We start from the raw sequence: 21,126 nt of genomic DNA on the forward strand, positions 1-21,126 counted from the left end.
GAGAGGGATATTGGAGTGATAGTATCTGAGGATCTGAAGGCAACGAAACAGTGTGACAAGGCGGTGGCCGTAGTGAGAAGGTTGCTAGGCTGTATAGAGAGAGGTGTGACCAGCAGAAGAAAGAAGGTGTTGATGCTCCTGTACAAGTCGTTGGTGAGGCCCCACCTGGAGTATTGTGTTCAGTTTTGGAAGCCATATCTTGCGAAGGATTTAAAAAGAATTGAAGCGGTGCAAAGGAAAGCTACGAGAATGGTATGGGATTTGCATTACAAGACGTATGAGGGGAGACTTGCGGACCTGAACATGTATACTCTGGAGGAAAGAAGAAACAGGGGTGATATGATACAGACGTTCAAATATTTGAAAGGTATTAATCTGCAAACGAATCTTTTCCGGAGATGCGAAGGCGGTAGAACGAGAGGACATGAAATTAGATTGAAGGGGGCAGACTCAGGAAAAATGTCAGGAAGTACTTTTTCACGGAGAAAGTGGTGGATACTTGGAATGCCCTCCCGTGGGAGGTGGTGGAGATGAAAACGGTAACAGAATTCAAACATGCGTGAGATAAACATAAAGGAATCCTGTTCAGAAGGAATGTATCCTTGGGAGCTTAGCCGAGTTTAGGTGGCAGAGCCGGTGGTGGGAGGCGGGGATAGTGGTTGGGAGGCGGGGATAGTGCTGGGCAGATTTATACGGTCTGTGCCAGAGCGAGTGGTGGGAGGCGGGGCTGGTGGTTGGGAGGCGGAGATAGTGCTGGGCAGACTTATACGGTCTGTGCCAGAGCTGGTGGTGGGAGGCGGGGATAGTGCTGGCCAGACTTATACGGTCTGTACCCTGAAGAGGACAGGTACAAATAAAAAGTAGCACATATGAATTTATCTTGTTGGGCAGACTGGATGGACCGTGCAGGTCTTTTTCTGCCGTCATCTACTATGTTACTATTTGATGTTGAGTTTCTTCCAATACTATGGTCAGATGATATTTTTATTGAATTTTACTTTTTCTCTTAAAAATTACACTAGTAATTCAGTACTGTGTTATAATACAACTAGAAAACATATTGATGCTGAACATTTTTGGCAAATAATCACACCTCCATTAGATTTTGATTTTTCCACTCCTCAAGATGCTTATGATAATTGGCACAAAACCCTATCTACAATTTGAGATTCTTTAGCTCCATTAGTGAAAACAGGTATTCCTACATCTCATAATGCTAAATGGTTTTCTTAAGATTTAGCAGTGTTAAAATCTAGGTGCCAAAGGCTGGAGCATCATTGACGTCGCTCTCATTGTGAGCTACTCAGACTGAAATGGAAATTAGCTATGAAATCCTATAAGACTACCACATACAAGGCTAAAGAGTCTTATTTTTCATCCTTAATAACTAGGAATAGTTGTCCTTCAAAACAGCTATTCAAGCTTTTTAGGGAATTTACTCCCTAAAACTTGTAATAGCACTGATGAAGAACGATATCATTCTGCTTTATTCTTAGCTACTTATTTTTCAGATAAGATTTCCAAGATTAGAGATTCAGTTCCTCCTATATGTCGGGCTATTATTGATCTATCTGTTTTAGCATCTTATGATACAAAAACTTTCCCAGCTGACAGAATCTGGAATTCTTTTTCTGTTATTACTGAACATGAGATCTCTATTCTACTGCCCAAATTAACTGCTTCTTCCGTGTGTATTGGACAGCTGTTCTGTTTACTTATTAAGAGCTTCTCCCTCTTTGATAATTCAACAGCTTATGTTATTTCTAAACTCTTTATTTGAAATTGGTCAATATCCTTAATGTTTAGGAGATATTATTCTTACACCTTTACTTAAGAAAATAGATACTGATTCTAGCTTACCTGCCAACTTCAGACCGGTTGCCAGTATTCCTTTCCTTTCTAAGCTATCTGAGACTATGGGGAAAATCCACTATTTCTGGGATAAGCAGTATAAAATGTTTTGTACTTTTTTGGGATCTTGCCAGGTATTTGTGACCTGGATTGGCCACTGTTGGAAACAGGATGCTGGGCTTGATGGACCTTTGGTCTTTCCCAGTATGGCAATACTTACGTACTATTGTGACCATTCAGCTATCATCTTATCTAGATAAATTTACTTGTCTCTGTCCACTTCAGTTTGGATTTAGGGCTTTCCATAGCACTGAATCTGAATTAATAACCTATCAGATGCCAAATATTTAATGGCAAAAGGAAAAGAATTATTACTGTTGCAATTCGACCTTACAGCCACATTTGATACTGTTGACCATGAGATTTTGTTATATAAATTGAGTCTGACTGGCAGAGTTTATCAATGGTTTAGTGAATATTTATCCAACGAAGACATACTGTTAAAATGAAAAATTAATTTTCTGAGCCCTGGGTATCGCCTTGCGGTGGTGTCCTCAAGGGTCACCTTTATCACCTGTCCTATTTAACATCTATATGACTTATATGGATTTTGGTTTTTCTTCTTTAGGAGTGAATTATTATTCATATGTTGATGATATGCTACTGTTGATTCCAGTTTGTGAATATTTGTCAGATACCATCTTAAAGGCAGATAACTGTATGAATAAGATCAAACATTATACCTCTATTTATGGCTTTATACTAAATAAGAACAAAACCGAATTATTTTGGATTTCACAAAAAGGCAGTAATATTCCTGAGTCTCTTTCCATTTCTAAAAACCTTTCCTTAAAAATTGCTTCAAAATTCTGGGTGTCATTTTGGATTCCTCTCTTTCCTTAGAACCGCAGATTAATAATTTGTCACAAATTATTTTTTGTCAAATTACACCAATTACGTCACATTTGAAAGTACTTTGTTAAAAATAATTTCATTATTTTAGTACAATCATGCATCTTAAGTCACCTGGATTATTGCAATGCTTTATATGCTTCTCTTACACAAAAACTTTGTGCTAGATTACAACTGTTGCAGAATGCGGCAGCTAAACTTACCTCAGGGTTAAAAAAGTCTGATAGTTCAAAAGTTGCTTTGGCTGCTTACACTGGCTAGCAGTTTGTTCTAGTTTAAATTGGCATGTTTGGTTTTTAAAATGTTCAATGGTTCTGTACCAGAATACTGTTTTAAGTTAATTTCATTTCATGTGTTTGCAATACATTAAGAGTAAGGGATCCCTTTCATCTATTGTTTCCATCTTTTATTGGTATTAGATTCAAACAAACTTTAGAATCATCTTTTTGTTTTCAGGCACCTCAATTTTGGCTCTCTCTTCCTCAGGTATTACAAGGATCTCCCAGCTATCTTTCTTCCAGGAAACAGTTAAAGACATATGTGTTCAAGTGTCCTTTTCCAACATTTTTAATTGTCTCTGTCACCTCTTTTGTTAAACCTCTTTGAACCTCTGTTCAGAGAGAGTTAGCGGTATACAAAAAACATGTCACATCACATCTCTCTACACACATAACTAGTTTTCAGATATCGCTGCATCTAGATTAACCAGGTATTGAACTTTTTCTTCTGTGTCTCTCAACTGCTGGGAAAAAGCCTATTAAAAATTCAAAGCACTAACAGTGACCAATCCGGGTAACAAATACAAGGCAGGATCCCAAAAAAGAAAGCTTAAAAATATATAGTCCGGACTTCCGGCGGAGCCGAGCGGCAAGATGGCCGCGGTCTAGAGGAGCTCCGCAACTTCGCTGTCGGGCTCTTTGCTCCCCCGCTCCCCAGACTCACCATGCAACGCCCAGAAGATGCCTAAAGCCCTCCAGTATCGGAGGACTCCGCCGAAAGACACCCAACATGCCTTATAAAGCGGGAACGACAGATGATCGCGACGCACGCGGCAAAGTGGCAAGATGGCGGCCAAAGATGCAGAGTGAGAGCGTGCAGAGCACTCGTGCCGCGGTAATAAGGCGAGCAGAACAAGTACGTAGGGGATGATTGTTGGGGAAATCGGAGACGTGGCAGGGCAATAGGAAGCGGGAGAAAGTCGATGATGCTTCCATTTTTCTTCCCCCTCCCCCCCTCGGCGCACAGAAACGGGGCCATTTACAGAAATGACGAGAGACTCTCTGGAAACATCTCAATATAAAGAGCTGAGTACACTAATTCATGCTCCAGCGTGCAAAGACGCTGTCTCACCATAATAGGGATAGTTAATAAAGATTATTACCACAACACGCTGGCTGAAAAGAGAGGGCGACGCCGGGTGTTAATAGACAATTGGTGTCTGCGGCCTTGTTCTGGACAGCTAACTAGGGGAGAACTCATACAGCGAATAAAACATACGGGCTGGATCAACGCGGGGAGCGACTCTCCAGACTTTTAGAATTGGACTGATCACGTTGATAAGAGGGTAAAAACCAGACCCACAATACCATCGAATTACCCCCGGGCAAAAGGGCTAAACAAGCAAGATCAGTGACGAAGAGGCCAGAGAGAAACTGTAATACCCTCTGCATGGAGCAATTTTTGAGGCCCAAATCAGCAGGAACAACTAGAAGCGGTATTAAGTACGACAAAGGGAAAAACTCCCCACCACCCACTGGGATCAAGATGGCAGAAGGTAAACTTGAAAAGCTTGGTGATTTTTCTGACAAACAACTTGCACAGATCACCATGGCGGTCAGCGCCGCATTGAACCCCAGATTTGACTTGCTAGAACGCCAAATGAGCAGTTTAGAGTCCACCATGGCTGACACGGTGAGACGAATGGGTGAAGCGGAGAGCAGAATATCAACGGCAGAGGACAGGGGAGCGCAGAATGTTCAAGATGTCACGCGCTTGATGGAGCAACTTAAAGCACAGCAAGACAAGATTGAGGACATGGAGAATAGAGCAAGGAGATGCAATCTCCGCATTGTGGGTCTTCCTGAAGCAATTCCTGAGAAATCACTAGGACATCTTTTGGAAAGCTGGCTTAAAAAAGAACTTGCCCTGTCGGACAGTTATGGGGAACTGTGCATAGAACGGGCCCATAGGCTTGGCCGTCGGCAACCAGGGCAGCAAAGACCCAGACTGGTGATAATCAAAGTTCACAATTATCTACACAAGGAAGAAATCATGAGAGGCTTTCGACTGAAAAGAGACACCTTAAAATACGATGGCGCATCGATAAAAATCTTTCAAGACTATTCGGCTGGGGTACAAGAGCAACGTCGCCGGTTCCACCCCCTCTGCACGGCACTGGTAAGCAGAAAAACAAGATTTATGCTGATCTACCCAGCCATATTGAAGATTCAACATGAAAACGGATGGCGATCGTTTCACTCTGTCCAGGAGGCCCAACAGTTTCTAGAAACCGAACTACATGCACCAGCTGATGCACCAACTTGACTCTATGTTTGGCAAAAGGCAGAAAGAACAATGTCTTAACCCTGTTTATGGTTCCCTGCATATGACGAGGACACAATATGCAAGATAAGTCTATAGCAAAGAAAATGTTGATTAAGAAATGATGGGTTAAAAAGTTATAACTGTATTGTTGTTGTCTATTTGAAGAGTCCCTCCGGTAGTAGAACCGGGGTGGCTTTAGAGATATCGCCGAGGGATGGGGGGGATCCCCTTATGAAGGGGGGAGAGGGGTAGGCGAGGGGAGATGAGTCACATAGCGGTCTCACACCACAAGTAAGAGGAAGTTCAAACTAGAGGGAAAGGGTTCTCGTTAAGAGAAGGGTAATGGGCGGGGGGGAATGGGGACTTAATGGGATTCAATACTTAGGGAAAGGGGCACATAGAAACACAAAGGGCAGGTCTTTCACTCAGATTATACACAAGACCAACGAATGGGTAGGATGTCAAAATCAGAATATTGAAACACAAAGCAGAGGCAACATTTACAGCTTCTGGGAAAGGGCTGGGACCCAGGAGCTGAGTTTTTTCTGGTATACTGATATGAAGATAATATGTCTTGGCGGTAACACACTGTAAAGTAGTCACCTGGAATGTAGGAGGCATTACGTCTCCCATAAAAAGGAAAAAGATCCTAGCACACTTAAAACGCCTCAACGCAGACATTGCCTGCTTGCAAGAGACAAAATTGACAGCGCCAGAGCATGAAAAACTCAAGCAGGGTTGGGTAGGTCAGGTGATCCACGCGTCCTCCGAAGGGCGGAAGGGAGGGGTGGCAATCTGCATACATCAAAAACTCGCTTGCACGGTAGAGACAGTATTGCAAGATCCCAATGGGCGATTCATTTTGGTTAAAATGTGGCTGCAAGGGAGGGAATTATACTTGTTAAATGTATACGCACCCACCCCCCCTGACAGTATTTTCTTTCCTGAACTGTCCAGACAGCTACTTCCATATGAAGACAAGCACTTGATAATTGTGGGAGACATGAATGTGCTTATGGACCCCAAATTGGATTATTCAGGGGAGGGACACAAGGGAATGGAGAGTAGGAAGGGCACTCGGATGTTGAAGGAGTTTGGAAGCTCCCTCTCAGTGATAGATGCATGGCGGAATTTGCACCCAGACTCAAGGGAGTATACACATCAGTCCAGAGCACATGGGACCTGGGGAAGGCTGGATTATATATTGATATCATCAGCTTTATTTCAGTGCATACGAGACACAAAGATTGAAGAAGTATTGATTTCTGACCACAGTCCGGTATGGATAGAATTAGGGGCGCCATGCAACTTCCAAATACACAGACAATGGAGATTTCCCAATCATTTAGTGAAAGATAAATCTTTTCTAAAATACATGGTCAAAAAATGGGAAGAATATGACTCATTTAACAAAGAACATAAGTCTGACCCGCAACTGTATTGGTGTACTGGTAAGGCGGTGCTCCGGGGAGACATAATTGCCTATGTAGCAAGAAAACGGAGAAAGAATGCAGCTAGCCTTTTACATCTGAATAAGCGACTGCAGAAAGCTAAGCGCCGATATATGCAGCAGCAAACCACAGGAAACAGGGAGGCATATTTATCTGTCCAGGCTGCTATAAACTCATTATTACAGGAAAGAGCGGTAAAAAATAGGACTTTCCTAAAATATAAGTTCCACAGATTCGGAGATAGAGTGGGAAGCATGTTGGCTCGGGTGGTGCGGAGAAGGGGAGGGGGTAGAACTATTTCAGTCCTGAAAAGACAAATAGGAAGCATTACTAACAGTCCAGATGAGATTCTTCAAATATTTCAAGAACACTTTACACAACTATACACTGCCGAGCATACATCCAGGGAGGCACACATGGAGGAATTTCTCAGAAGGGCCCAAATGCCAAGGCTCAAAGAAACTGATATTGCTACTTTGGAGGCTCCCATCCTGCCCAAAGAACTGTCAGAAGCGATTAAAGGGCTGAAAGCATATTCAGCACCAGGGATGGATGGGTATTCCGGAGAATTTTACAAAATGTTGCAACCCCAATTGATACGTCCCCTATTTGAATATCATCAAGCGGTAATTCAGGAAGGGAGATTCCCAATACACGAAAATACTGCATGTATATCATTATTGTTGAAACCAGGGAAGGCCGTAGAGGAACCGGAGTCTTACAGGCCCATATCATTAATTAACGTTGACATTAAGCTTCTTGCGAAAATTTTGGCCACACGACTCAATAAGTTCTTACCCAACGTGATCGAGCCTGCACAGGTAGGCTTTCTGCCTAATAGACACTCCGTGTTGCACACCCGGAGAGTCTTGCTCGCAATGGCACGTTGCCGAATCGAGAAGATTCCTGGAATCTTGGTAAGCTTAGATGCTACCAAGGCTTTTGACAGGGTAGGATGGGACTTTCTATTCTATATGCTAGACTGGATTGGGATTCCTCCTGGAGTAAAACAAGCAATAGAGGCTTTATATACTAACATGGAGGCACAAATAGCAGCGAACGGGGGGCTCTCGAAAAAATTTCAGATAGGCAGAGGAACACGACAGGAATGCCCTTTGTCACCACTACTGTTCGATCTAACATTAGAACCACTACTCCGACAGCTAAATTCTGACCCTAGAATCAGCGGTGTACAGTTGGGAGAACAGGAGGTTCGTGCGCTGGCTTATGCCGATGATGTCCTCCTAGTGCTGACTAATCCGCAAAAGTCTTTTAATATGGCCTTGACTCTGATAGAGGAGTACGGAATGTTATCGGGGTTTAGCCTTAATCTATCCAAATCTTGTGCGATGCATATGGACACAGGTACTAATTTACAATGGAAAGGAAAAGCCACACTTAGATGGGAGGCAACGAAGCTGAAATATCTAGGGGTATACATTACAAGTGATAGAACCTCCCTGTATAAAGAAAACATTTCCCCATTATTGGAAATGACTAGGAGTAAACTGTTGATGTGGAGGGAACTGCCACTCTCTATCTGGGGAAGAATAGCATTATTTAACATGATGATAGCTCCCAAATGGCTCTATGTCTTCCAACAGTTACCACTTTACCTGAAAAATAGAGATGACAGGCAGTTACAGCGTTTAATACAAGCATACCTGTGGCAGGGTAAAAGGCCTAGGATACCTTATCACCAGATAGCAGCCCCAAGGGAGGGGGGCGGCATGGGACTTCTGAATATAAAATACCTGGCAATAGCGAGTTCCATGCGACACGTAAACGATTGGTACCGGGGAACATCGGATTTCTCCGTTACATCAGTGGAGACCTCGATGTTCAGGGATATCCACTTTAGTCATTTACTACACTCTGGAACCCCCTTACCCCTATCAGCATTTCAGATACACCCATTATTGAAATCTCTCAGGGAAACTTGGAGATGGGTGTGTAGACGCCGCCGCTTCTCCCCCCGAGTGTCCCCCTGGATGTCAATTTGTGATAATCCTGCTTTCCCCCCAGGCCAAGGGCCCAGTATATTTAGCAGATGGGCAAAAAAGGGGATTATATACCTGGCGCATATAGTTACAGAAGAGGGACACATGCACACGTATCAGGAACTTCAGTCACGATATGGGATTCCTAAGACACATCAGTTTGCATATTATCAATTACACCATTATGTGGCCTCCCTGGACTGGACAGACCTTACGGAAGATGTGGTGGAAGTCTTATCGGAGGAGTTTACCCTGGGAGCGCAGCTTAGGGTGCCCCTGAAATTCCACCACCAGCAACTCAAAGATTCCACAGAAGAGATAGACTTCCGGCGGCTAGCGCATGAGTGGTCTAAAGATTTAGGGTGCACACTCACTGAGGAAGAGTTTAGAACACAATTGAAATCTATTTACAAACAGAGGTTTTCTGTTCCTCAGAGGGAACGACTATATCGGTGGATGCTTAGAACACACATTTCGCCCCACAGAGCGCGGAAAGCGGGATTTGATACAACGGGGGCATGTCCTAAATGTGACCATGAGGAGGCCTCACTCGGCCACATGTTTTGGAGCTGTCCCGGTATTGAAAAGTTCTGGAAACAAGTCATAGGAGGGATAGATCAATTATGGCACTGCACCCTTGTGCGGGAACCTACAATCTTATTCAATATTTTTAGATACACCGCAGACCCCACAGAGGGATTCAGGACATTTGCAAAGATAGCAATCTATTTTGGAATAACAGCCATATTGCAATATTGGAGAGTAAAAGAAGTTCCCCCTCTGCAGATATGGCGATCCCAATTAGTGAAACAAATGAGAATTGATAGATGTGGAGTGCAGGACCTGGACAGTTCAGCAGGCCATAGGTTCAGGGCGCAATGGGAGCCATTGTGGGACACCCTCCCGCCTAGAGCGCGAAGTTTGCTGCTGAACTTCTAATCTGGTACTCTTTGGCCCTACATCAGTTAGGGAGACTAAGACAGTGTGACAGGTAGGGCAGTACTTTACAGCAAGGCGTAGACTGGTTCATATTCTGATGTACAGACAGTTAATTACATGTTATCTTGGAAATAAAAAGAGCTGTGACACTGCCCTAAAATGTTGGTTGACAATATAGGGAAGGAGGGAGGGAGGGAGGGTGATTAAGGGAGGAATAAATAAATGCAAAATGGTAACTTATTTGTTGAAGATATGACATCAGAGAACATCTCCTGTAGTGTAGTTTCTTTGATAAGTTTCAGTGAATGGTTCATTACGTCTGTTAATAAACAAGATTAATATATAAAACTACAAGGAAGGAAGGGTGGGGGGAGGGGGGGTCTAGGGATAAAAGAAGAAAATGATTTGATGTATGTGGAAGGATTACAAGTTGTCTGTGATATCAGTAAGGCTTTATACCGGACAATAAATACACAGGTTTCATATAATATGTCAATAAACAGATTTAAACTTAATGACTTCCAAAGAAGACAACATATGGAATTTCAAATAGCAGGTTTATTGAGAATTCAAAACTTTGTATCACATATTGTATCTTCAAAATATTGTGGGTTCTGTATTGTATTCCTTATACTCTTTAATAAAAAAGATTTAAACATAAAAAAAAAAAAAAAAAAAAAAATATATAGTCCATTTACACTTTCAAATGTACCTTTCCTGTTTATAGTATTTCAAAGAATGTGTTGGTGCCATGTTCTGTTTGACATTGAAGCATTAATAAAGAGGATCATTCCATAAAAAATATATATTCAGTGCTGCTATAGTGGATGGCTCTGAATATACCTATAATGCCACCAGAACAATCAGCTGATATTCAGGAGCTGTCTGTACAGATACGTGGTTTAATTTAAATTAAACTGCTTAACTATAGTTATTTTTTTTATTTTATATTTATTAAATTTCAAATTATTACAAATGAATATCAATTTGTAAGGTAATACAGAGAAACAGTTATAAGGCAATTGAAAAATAAAAGATAAATATATCTAAACATAATATTCTAACTCTTCCTTAGACTACAACATTTGTTTTGGGGGGAGTGGGTTTAGAAAACTAAAGGAGAGTTCAATAAGGCAAATCAAAGTTTAAACCATAATTGGCATAGTCCTGTTCTTTATATCATTCTCTATTAGCTGATACAGTTGTTCCAGTCTGTCGGCTAGTTGGTTTTTTTAGAGTCCAGAAAAGTTTTCAGCTGACTTGGCTCAAAAAACACATATTTAACACCTAATAAACGTATCACACATTAACAGGGATAAACTAATGTAAAAGTTGCTCCCAATTTTTTTTTACTTCTTCTCTCAAGGTCAGAAATTGTTTTCTTCTTTGCTGGGTCACCTTGGTAACATCAGGTTATACCCATATTTTTTGACCGCAGAATAATGCAGAAGAATTTTTAAAGTATAGTTTCATGATCGTATTTAGGTCCTGCTCAAATACTAAGGATACTATCAAAGTCCCCCGGTTAGATATTTCAACCATAGAGAGGCTTATTTTCAAAGCACTTAGCCTCCCAAAGTTCCATAGAAACATATGGAACTTAGCCTCCCAAAGTGCTTTGAAAATATGCCTCAGAGTCTTCTAATAGTGCAGTTAAATTCTGCAAATCAATCTCATTTCTCTGAGGGACTACATTCACCATATTTGCTGGTTGAGAAGCCTCTCCACGCTTCTGAATAGTTGGAAGGTAATAAACTTTATTACAAGGAGGAATATCTTAAGGAGAGAGCTTCAGAATCTCTTGTAAATATTTTTTAAAGAACTCGTAAGATGATAATGCTAGTGAAATTGGAAAATTCAGTAGTCTAAGTGTAAGACGTCGATTAAAGTTCTCAATTTGCTCTATTTTGCGAGATGTTAACATGTTATCTTTAACCAAGGTGTCCACAGTCAATTTCACTGTATTTACCTCCTCTTTTACCTGAGATACTTGATTTGTTACCTCTGTTTTAACTTTATCGAAGGATTCCGACATTGTAGACAATTTACTCACTATTGTGAACATTTCTTTAGTTGAATTCGCCACTTCAGCTGCAAGTCCCTGGACCGCTTGCCAAATAGCCGTCAGAGTAATCTCCTGTGGGGCTCCTTGCTCCAGTATACTTCCTTCTGCTTGTCCAGGGGGGGAACCGCCGAGCAAGCTCAAGCTGTCGGCGTCTTCCGTCTCAGCTTGACCTGCTAATCCCGCCCTGGAACTTGCAGGACACGGAGGTCGCGTCAGCACTGGCGGCGATAGCGTGGTATCAGGCCCCAAGATAGACGACGCTCCTTCGGCGTCGCTCAATGCGGGACTCGCCAAGCCATGTTCCACCGGAAAGCTACTCATGTAGCGGTCTAGGGTCTGCTGGATTGGAGACGAGGTGAAGGCTATCGGCGGTTGCCTTTTAATCACCGCTTTCCGCTTAGTATGGGGCATTTCAACTGAGGTATTTCCAGCAGGCTCCCGAGACGCTCACGCAGCAAGCTAGGACGCCATCTTGCCACTCGCTTAACTATAGTTATAGCAGGAAATTCTGTTTGTGTTTTGTAGTCTGTGTTATTTTTAATATGTATGTTTTTATAGAAGCCAGTTAGGGTATAAGCGGGTTAGAAGTATTTAAAATAAATAAATAAGTGGATGCCTCCAATGCTATGTGGTGGACACCCAGATAGAAGGGAAGCGTAACCTGGTATCAGCACCATAGACACCTGCAGTAACACCAGCCATAGATCCTGGCATAACTGCAGTCGCATCAATGCAGCCGGGACACACATACCTGATAGTATTCTGGGTCATTCCATGCCAAGTGGTCTAAACCTTCCCACCATCATGTCTCCAATTTTATTCACATTTTATCTGTTGCGTGAGTCAGGTGTTAAATGAAGTTTCCCAAAATTTGAGGTCTCTAACTGCAATAGTTGCAGATGTAGACCCCCTTTTCTGAAAGGTTGTCAGTCCATGAGCGCGCGACAATTACCAAATTTTTGGGGTCTAATAAAATCTAAACACATTTATAAGAATGGCTTAAAAATTCTAATCCTGTACAGTTTTTGATGCTAATTCTGATGAAATACATTTTAAATTATGGATGCAAAATACAGTCAAATAAGTTGACTCAAAGTGTGCATCAAAATTGGTCGCGACTCATCAGAACATATTTGGACCAATATTCAGACCGCAACAACTTCCATGCATACAAAGATACGGACTTGAAATTTTGAACAAGCATTATGCTTGTGCTGGACATAACCAGCATCTATAACCGCCCTGCAGGATCTCTTAAAAAGTTGGCACTGTCAGCGCAAATGGTAAAATGTACCAAAGTTCAAAGCCAATTATTTAAAAAGAGTCTGCTTGAATCAGCTTGTGAACAGTATCACCTGAAAGAGAAAATTGTGCTCTATAACACTGAGCAAGTAACACCTACCAAAGTAGAAGCCGAAGCAAGGAGTCTAGGGAGAGCTCAGCTGATAAAGTGCTGGCATCTGACATCAGTAGGAAGAAGGGGCACAGCCATAGGACAAGAGCAGGGGAAGGAGGAACCGGAAGACCAATAGGAGAGAAGCAAGGGAAACCAGGCAGAGGAAGAGCAGACCCAGGTGGGTGGAAGCAAAGCAATCAAGGAGCCTGGAAGCCAGGCAGAGAGAGAGCAGACCCAGGTGCATGGAAGCAAAGCAATCAAGGAGCCTGCAGCCAGAAAAGAACTACACACACATGGCCCAGAGTTGTGCCAGTCAAGTGTGCGTGTCGACGGGACCCTGTGCAGCCCGAGGACGCCGCTTGCGTTGAGGTAGGGGACATGACAGGTAGTAAACAGAATTCACTCAGAAGAAAGAAAAGAGAGTTGTGGTGGGCCTCAGGAATCCCTGCTGGGACCAATTCTGTTCAATATCTTTGTAAGTGATATGGCTAAAGGGATAGAAGAAAAAGTTTGTTTGTTTTTGAGGGTGACACAAAGATCTGCAATAGAGTGGATACCCCAGAGGGAGTAGACAACATAAGAAGTGATCTACAAAAATTTGAAGCATGGGCTAAAGCTTGGCAACTAAGCTTTAATGAAAATAAATGCAGAGTGAGGCATTTTGGGTGCAGAAATCCAAACAAGCTGTATACAATAGGAGGAGAAAGACCATGAGGTGATAGTGTCTGAGGTGATGAAACAATGTGATAAGGCAGTGGCCGAAGTCAGAAAGTTGCTAGGCTGCATAGAGAGAGGCATAACTAGTAGGGAGAAAGTGATAATGCTCATGTACAAGTCATTGGTAAGGCCCCACCTGGCATACTGAATTCAATTTTAGTGGCTGTACTTTGCTAAGGATACAAAATGAGTTGAAGAAGTTCAGAGGTAGGAGACCAAAATGGAATGGGATCCATGCCAGAAAACATTCGAGGGGAGACTTGAACACCTTATTACATATACCCTAGAGGAGAGGAGTGACAGGGGTGATATGATACAGACAGTTAAAATAAAGGTATTAATGAACAAACTAATCTTTTTTCAAAGATAGGGAAGCTATAGAACTGAGGACATAAAATGAAGCTGCAAAGAGCTAAGCTTAACAGCAACATCAGGAAATACTTTCTCACAGAAAGTATGACGGAGGTGTTGGGGACCAAAACTGTGACAGAATTCAAAAAAGGCCTGGGATAAACACAGAGGATCCCTATATAGCAAAGGGATGGGATCAAAGAAAAACAAATGATTTTCACACTTCAAAAAAGACATAAAGATGTAACCTGCACAGATCAGCAGGTACAATCCTACACAAAGGCACAGTAGATAGACAATGCAAGTCTTTACCTGCTGTCTGTTACTACTGTATATTACTATGTAAATAACCAATTTCCTAGAATCCCCTAGTCATCTATTTAGTACCACCTATTCTCCTATAAAGGTCCACATTCATAGTTCTGGCCCTGCAAGACCACCTCTTTAGTATTTCTTAGAGAGACATGTCACCATATTTCTAACCCTATTTCCTTACCCAGGACAGAGAAGCAGCGCAGGACCTCATTGTGATTCTTTAATACCAGGGAACTGTTCGAATCCAATGTATTGCTAATCTGTAAGGACAAAGACACAAAATGGAACAAGTGTAACCAGCAGCACAGGACCTGCAAAGGAAGCTTCTTTAAGGCTTAGTGGCACTTATCTTTAAGGGAAGCAGAGTTATGTTACATTTATAAAATATTTTCATTGAATAAAGTTCAACCAAAGCAATTTACAGTAAAAATAATAAAAGGATATAAACATATAACTGTATAACAACAGTACATAAATACATCTTAATAATACATCAATAGAAATACAAAATCCATTACCTGTCTATAAGCAAAACTCAGTTTACCCAACTCTCACTGGGAAAAGGAAGCTACTGAACTAGTTCCCTAACATGTTTTTTAGCTTCTATAATCCCATCCCAAACTCCCATCCCAAATCTTCTATAATCCCATCCCAAACTGGTCCTCAGATAACTAATACAGTTAGTTAGCTGAATAAAATTCAACCCCTATGTTCCAACCCTGTCCACCCACCTCTCTCCCACCCTGAAGGAAGACATTTTACCAGACAGAAAACTATTTTGATTGTCCAGAAATAAGGAAACAGAAGTGAACAATTCAAAAGGTGGCTTCATTAGGGCCTCCAAATCCAAACACTACCTTGATAAAAGAACTTTGAAAGCGATTAGACAAACTCATTACACTTATAACATTTGGGTAAGAAGATAATTCTCTTCCTGCTATATTTATTTTTTCATCAGGATTTATTAGCTGCATTTATGAAGAGATCTACCCAATGTAGTGTACATCAAGTACAGCTTGACAACTTACCATTTTGTTAGCAGTACAACAATAATAAAATAAGCAAATATAAGCAAATTCAATCAATGAAAAAAACTTGGAGACAGGCAAACTGAACTCTAATTAGACATAACATGACACAGTGTTAAAAATAAAAACATTAAAACAGTACAGAAGAACAATCATATAACAGAAATATGATAAATCTGAGCAGGGTACAAATGATACTATATTATACCAGTGTTTCCCAAGTCCATCCTGGAGTGCCCCTTGCCAGTCAGGTTTTCAAGATATCTTTCCCCTAAACCATCCTCTCCTCTTCCCCCATTCTCTATCTCTGTGGATAACACTCTCATCCTCCCTGTCTCATCAGCTCGTAACCTTGGGGTCATCTTCGACTCCTCTCTTTCCTTCTCTGAACATATTCAAGACTGCTAAAACCTGTCGTTTCGTTCTCTATAATATCACCAAAATTTGTCCTTTCCTTTCTGAGCACACTACCAGAACCCTTATCCACACTCTCATCTCCTCTCGCTTAGACTATTGCAACTTGCTTCTCACAGGTCTCCCACTAAGCCATCTCTCCCCCCTTCAATCTGCTCAAAATTCTGCTGCACGACTTATATTCTGCCAGTGTCACTATACTCATATTAGCCTTCTCCTCAAGTCACTTCATTGGCTTCCTATCTGTTTTCGCATACAGTTCAAACTCCTCTTATTGACTTACAAATGAATTCACTCTACAGCTCCTCAGTACTTCTCCACTCTTATCTCTTTCTCCACTCCTCCCCGGGAACTCTGTTCACTGGGTAAATCTCTCTTATCTGCACACTTCTCCTCCACTGCTAACTCCAGACTCCGTTCCTTTTATTCCATATGCCTGTAATGGACTTCCTGAGCCGGTACATCAAGCTCTGTCTCTGGCCGTCTTCAAATCTAGGCTAAAAGCCCACCTTTTTGATGCTGCTTTTAACTCCTAACCCTTACTCACTTGATCAGTACCCATGTTTTATCATCCCCACCTTAGTTAATTCCCTTATCTCTTATTTGTCCTGTTTGTCTGTCCTAACTATTTTGTAAGCTCTGTCGAGCAGGAACTGTTTCTTTATGTCCAGTGTACATCGCTGCGTACATCTATAGTGCTATAGAAATGATAAGTAGTAATAGTAGTAATATGCATGAACTTGATTTGCATGCACTGCCTCCATTATATGCAAATTTTTTTCATGCATATAAACCTGAATGGCAAGGGATACCCCAGGACAGGACTTGGGAAACTGTACTATACTATACATTGCTTCTAGTCTGCAAATACCTAATCAGTTCAATGTGGATTACTTAAAGAGAAATACTGGACCACAACCGTCCAGGAAAATACATACTATAACTGACAATAAATCATTTGGCTCAGAAAAACTTCTCAAATGCCAAGTTTTTAAAGTTTTGTGAAATGCCAAATAATTAGAATTACTAAAAGTTTCTAAAGGCAACAAATTCCATAGTACAGTGGCTTGATAGCACAAATAAGAATTAAATATAGGTTTATATTTAAGATGTCGGGAAAAGGTGGGATACAAATGTGATAAATAAATAAATAAATATTATATGAAGACTTGAAATGAAGTACACTAGCCCAGTTAACAAGATAAAAAGGTGTTAACCCATTCAATATCTTATGAGCAAAAGTACAGAGCTTAAACTGAGCCCTAGCCTCAACTGGAAGCCAGTGCAACTTCTCCAAAAGCAGGGCAGCTGACTCAAACCTGGAAACTGAAAATATCAAATGAGCTGAGAAAGCTGTTTCAAGGAGAGTCCCCTTGGACCCAGGTTCAAATCCCACCAGCTCTTTACTTCAATAGCCTTCAGGCATGATGGTGTCATATATTTAGGCATATATTTAGGGACCGTAGTTATTTTTGTCTCCCTAGAAGGCTCAAAATTTAAAAAAAATAAAAATTAAAAAAAAAAGCTGAAGTGGGATATGAACCTGGTCCCTTGGTTCTCAGTTCACTGCAGTAACCAATAGGCTAATTCTCAGATCTGTATGCTGCTCGTTTAAGGATGTCCACAGTACTTCAGGCTGTCATAAAGCCTGGCATCCCTTGCCAGTTTCACATTCAGGGAGAGAGAAAGGGGAACAGCAAACACTGGTGGGTTAAGGACGAGTCAGGCCTTAATCCCTCCAGTAGGCAGCTGCTCAATTAGAACACCTCTTTGTAACTTCAATGTAACGAGAACAAGTTATAAATAACATCCATCTTTTTACAACTGGACGTCCCTTCCCCTTCTGTGACTGGAGTTGGACATCCATATTTTGGCCCATCTCTAGTCCTGCCCTAAACACCACACCCCTTGCCAAATGGAAGTACTGCAGTCTTAAGACGTTCATATCTGGGCATAATATAATCAGGATTTGAATATCCATGTAATATGGATGCTAACCCCCAAATTCTATATAGGGCGCCTAGAGATCCGCACCAAAATCGGCATGGATTCTATAACAATGCGCATAACTTAACAAGCTTAATAAGCTAATGAGTGCTGATAACAGCACTTAACAAGCAATAATGAGCACTAATTGGCACTGATTAGAACTAAGGTGCAGAAGTTACTAAGCATATTCTGTAAAAATGTGCACCGAACTTCTAACGTGTGCAGGTAAAAAGGGGAGTGGTTATGGGTGGGGAAATGGGCGTTTCGTGGGCATTCTGAAATGTACGCACCTAGTTATAGAACATGGCCCAGTGTGCCTAAATCTACGGGCTGGGATTTATGCCATGTTTTTGTTGGTGTAAATGGATGCGCGTAGATTTAGGCACTGAAATATCAACTAAGCATATAGAATACACTTGGCACCGTGTTCAGCACCAATTGTTTTAGGCGCCATATATAGAATCTCCCCCTAAATGCCAGTTTTCAGATGTCCAAATCAAGAACAGAGCTTCTAAAAACTGCCATGGTGTTCTTGTAGAAACTTTATGATGATTATTTCATTCTCATAGTAAGGTTCAATATGTAATGAGGTTTATATTCAACAGCGCTGAATGTAATCAAGCCTAGCTGTTTAATCAGCTGAATCTAATTTATCAATTACATTTGGTCATTTGGTTGGCTGAGTAACTAAGGGGGCAAATTATTTTTTTCACATCGGTGATATGGATGTTGGATACCTTTGCTCTTTAAATAAATGAAGTTATAATTTTAAAACTGTGTTGTATATTTACTTAGGTTCCCTTTATCTAATATTATATTTTGTTTAAGTATCAGAAACCATTCAGTGTGACATATATGAAATAATAGGGGAAATTAGGAGAGGGTGAAAAATGTTCTCACATCACTGTCTTAGAACTTTCATGTAACATAAATATGATAAACACTCTGTCAGCAGAATACAGATTCTTCAAATATAACCACCAAAATGTATGTATGTATAATATTAAATTCAACACAACTTAAACTGCAACTCAAAATGGTGTACCATTAGAATGAGTGAGAGGAAAAACTAATGTTGCCTCAAATAGCAACCCCATAGTTCAATCATCGGATCCAAAGCAACTTTCTTTGTCCATTTTTTAATATAATGTTTAGTTCATAACTTTAAAAAAAATCATTATTAACTTGAGAGCAGATGAAGTGAATGCCAACATGATCACATGAGTTTGAAATTCTTCCTTGTTCCTAGCCCCCCCCCCCCCCCCCCCTTCACTGGTTCTCCAATCAATCCAGTTTCTCAGGATCATTTCCTCTGGACCTTTGGTCTTTTTCTATGCTCTCAGGCTAGTCCACTAATCAGAACATCTTTCCTCCAGCCCCAATGCCACCAGGCCTCATAGGAGATAAAGACAATCAAAACCTTATTTGGATATTTGCAGGCAGGTAGGAATGCGTATGACACGTGCTGCAGAACTGGAACTGGTTACAGGTGCTCAGTTACTGTTTCACCAGTTATCAGAAATTAGAATATGGTTAAATTTGATGGATCTTGCATCATCTTCTTGCAAGCTAACCAACTCTGTATCTTAACTCTAGATATTCAGTGCATGGCTCCATTTCTAATTGACGCTGGAGAAGGGATCTTAAAGCACATTACATTTTTTTTCAGTCATCCAGGAGGTATCAGAACTGATAAGGAAAGCCTCACCTGAAAGTGCAGAGCCATGAGCAGAGGGTCCAACTGCATTTCCAGGCTGCGACTCCCCAGGTTGACTGAGGCTTCAAGAATCTGGCACAGGCTCTGAGTGAATAAGAAAACGGTAGCTGTCATCACACATCAAACCACACCCCAGAAACAAAATCAAGATAAATGTGGAAGAGAGCAGAGTAGATCATTAGTTATGATTCTAATCACCCAGATAATATTGCAAGATATAAAGACTCTATCACTGAGATGTTACAGTGCTTATCACTGTCATTTATAAACCTCATGGAAAGGAGCTAGAATGTGAGAACAGGAACCGGTGGCAGATAAAGACACTACGTACAGTCACTCTGCCTATTTTCTCCACCTACTGCAATACCACAGACCCAATCCTTCCTAAAAAGCAAGTCTTTCAATCTTTGCTATAGAATGTTACTGTGGCTTATTGCCCTGGGTAAGGTAATCTCTTCAGCCACGCTTAGATACATTTTGGGCAACTTAAGTATTACAACTGTCACAATTTAAATACAGGAATACTTCAAATGAAATATTCCATTGCTCACAAACACCAACTAGTTTTTGTTTGTTTGTTTATTTATTTATTTTATTTGTATCCCACCTTTACCCAAAGCGGTTAACAGAAAAACATACATACAATAAAACACTAAAACATACCAAACAACAATAGTCAACAACAATTAATACATCAGCCCAATTAACTGAAAAACAGCTACTTCAGTACACTTCATTCTTCTAGAAAGGCCTTGTAAAAATAGTGAGTCTAAGAATCGTTTGAAATGATGAATATTATCACACAGTCTAAAATGTCCAGGTCATTCCATAGCAGAGGACCAGCAATCGAAAATGCTCGCATCTTTGCATCCGCATAGTGATACATCACTGGAGAAGGCAAACAGAGCTGTTTAGACTTCTCAGAGCTCAACGATCATCCTGGCTTGTAACATTACAAAAATAGTAAGGAACAATCCCATACATACGCTGGTGTATCAACACAAGAACCTTAAACATAACTCTAAATATAACAGGCAGCCAATGTAACTTTTTTATACTGGAGTAATATCCTCTGACCTAAACACTCCAGTAATCAAATGTATTCTGGATGACCAGCAACCTGGAACCTAAAGAATGACATACCCAGATATAAAGAATTATAATAATCAATTTTCATTAGCACCAAACCACAGTTATTTCAATGAGCTTCTCAGCAATCAGAAAGGGGCCTTGTCAAAGCATTCCTGCTTTCAGCTCTGACACTACTGTAATGATGGGGAAGAGGATCAATGCAACCTTGAAGCTCAAACTCTCCCCAAAGCAAAAAGCTAACAAATATCCTGCTTAATTTTAGGTGACTGTCTCACGATTTCAAACAGAAATGTAATAGTAAAGGCACCAAGTGATGAAACTTTGAAGGGGGGGAAAAAACAAGTT

General features: G+C 41.0%; 1 protein-coding gene across 3 annotated transcripts in view; it reads right to left on the minus strand.

Moving 5' to 3' along the window:
* MROH1 (maestro heat like repeat family member 1) overlaps positions 1-21,126 on the minus strand; it is a 491,156-nt gene that overhangs the window by 305,127 nt on the left and 164,903 nt on the right. For all 3 annotated transcript variants that reach the window (XM_030220764.1, XM_030220756.1, XM_030220773.1), the window contains exons 9-10: positions 19,681-19,773; positions 14,723-14,801 (exon numbers count right to left, since the gene is read on the minus strand). In XM_030220764.1, coding sequence (XP_030076624.1) covers positions 14,723-14,801; positions 19,681-19,773 — 172 coding nt within the window. The remainder of the gene's footprint in view (positions 1-14,722; positions 14,802-19,680; positions 19,774-21,126) is intronic.

This window comes from Microcaecilia unicolor, chromosome 1, assembly GCF_901765095.1.
Source record: "Microcaecilia unicolor chromosome 1, aMicUni1.1, whole genome shotgun sequence".
NCBI classification, from domain to species: domain Eukaryota; kingdom Metazoa; phylum Chordata; class Amphibia; order Gymnophiona; family Siphonopidae; genus Microcaecilia; species Microcaecilia unicolor.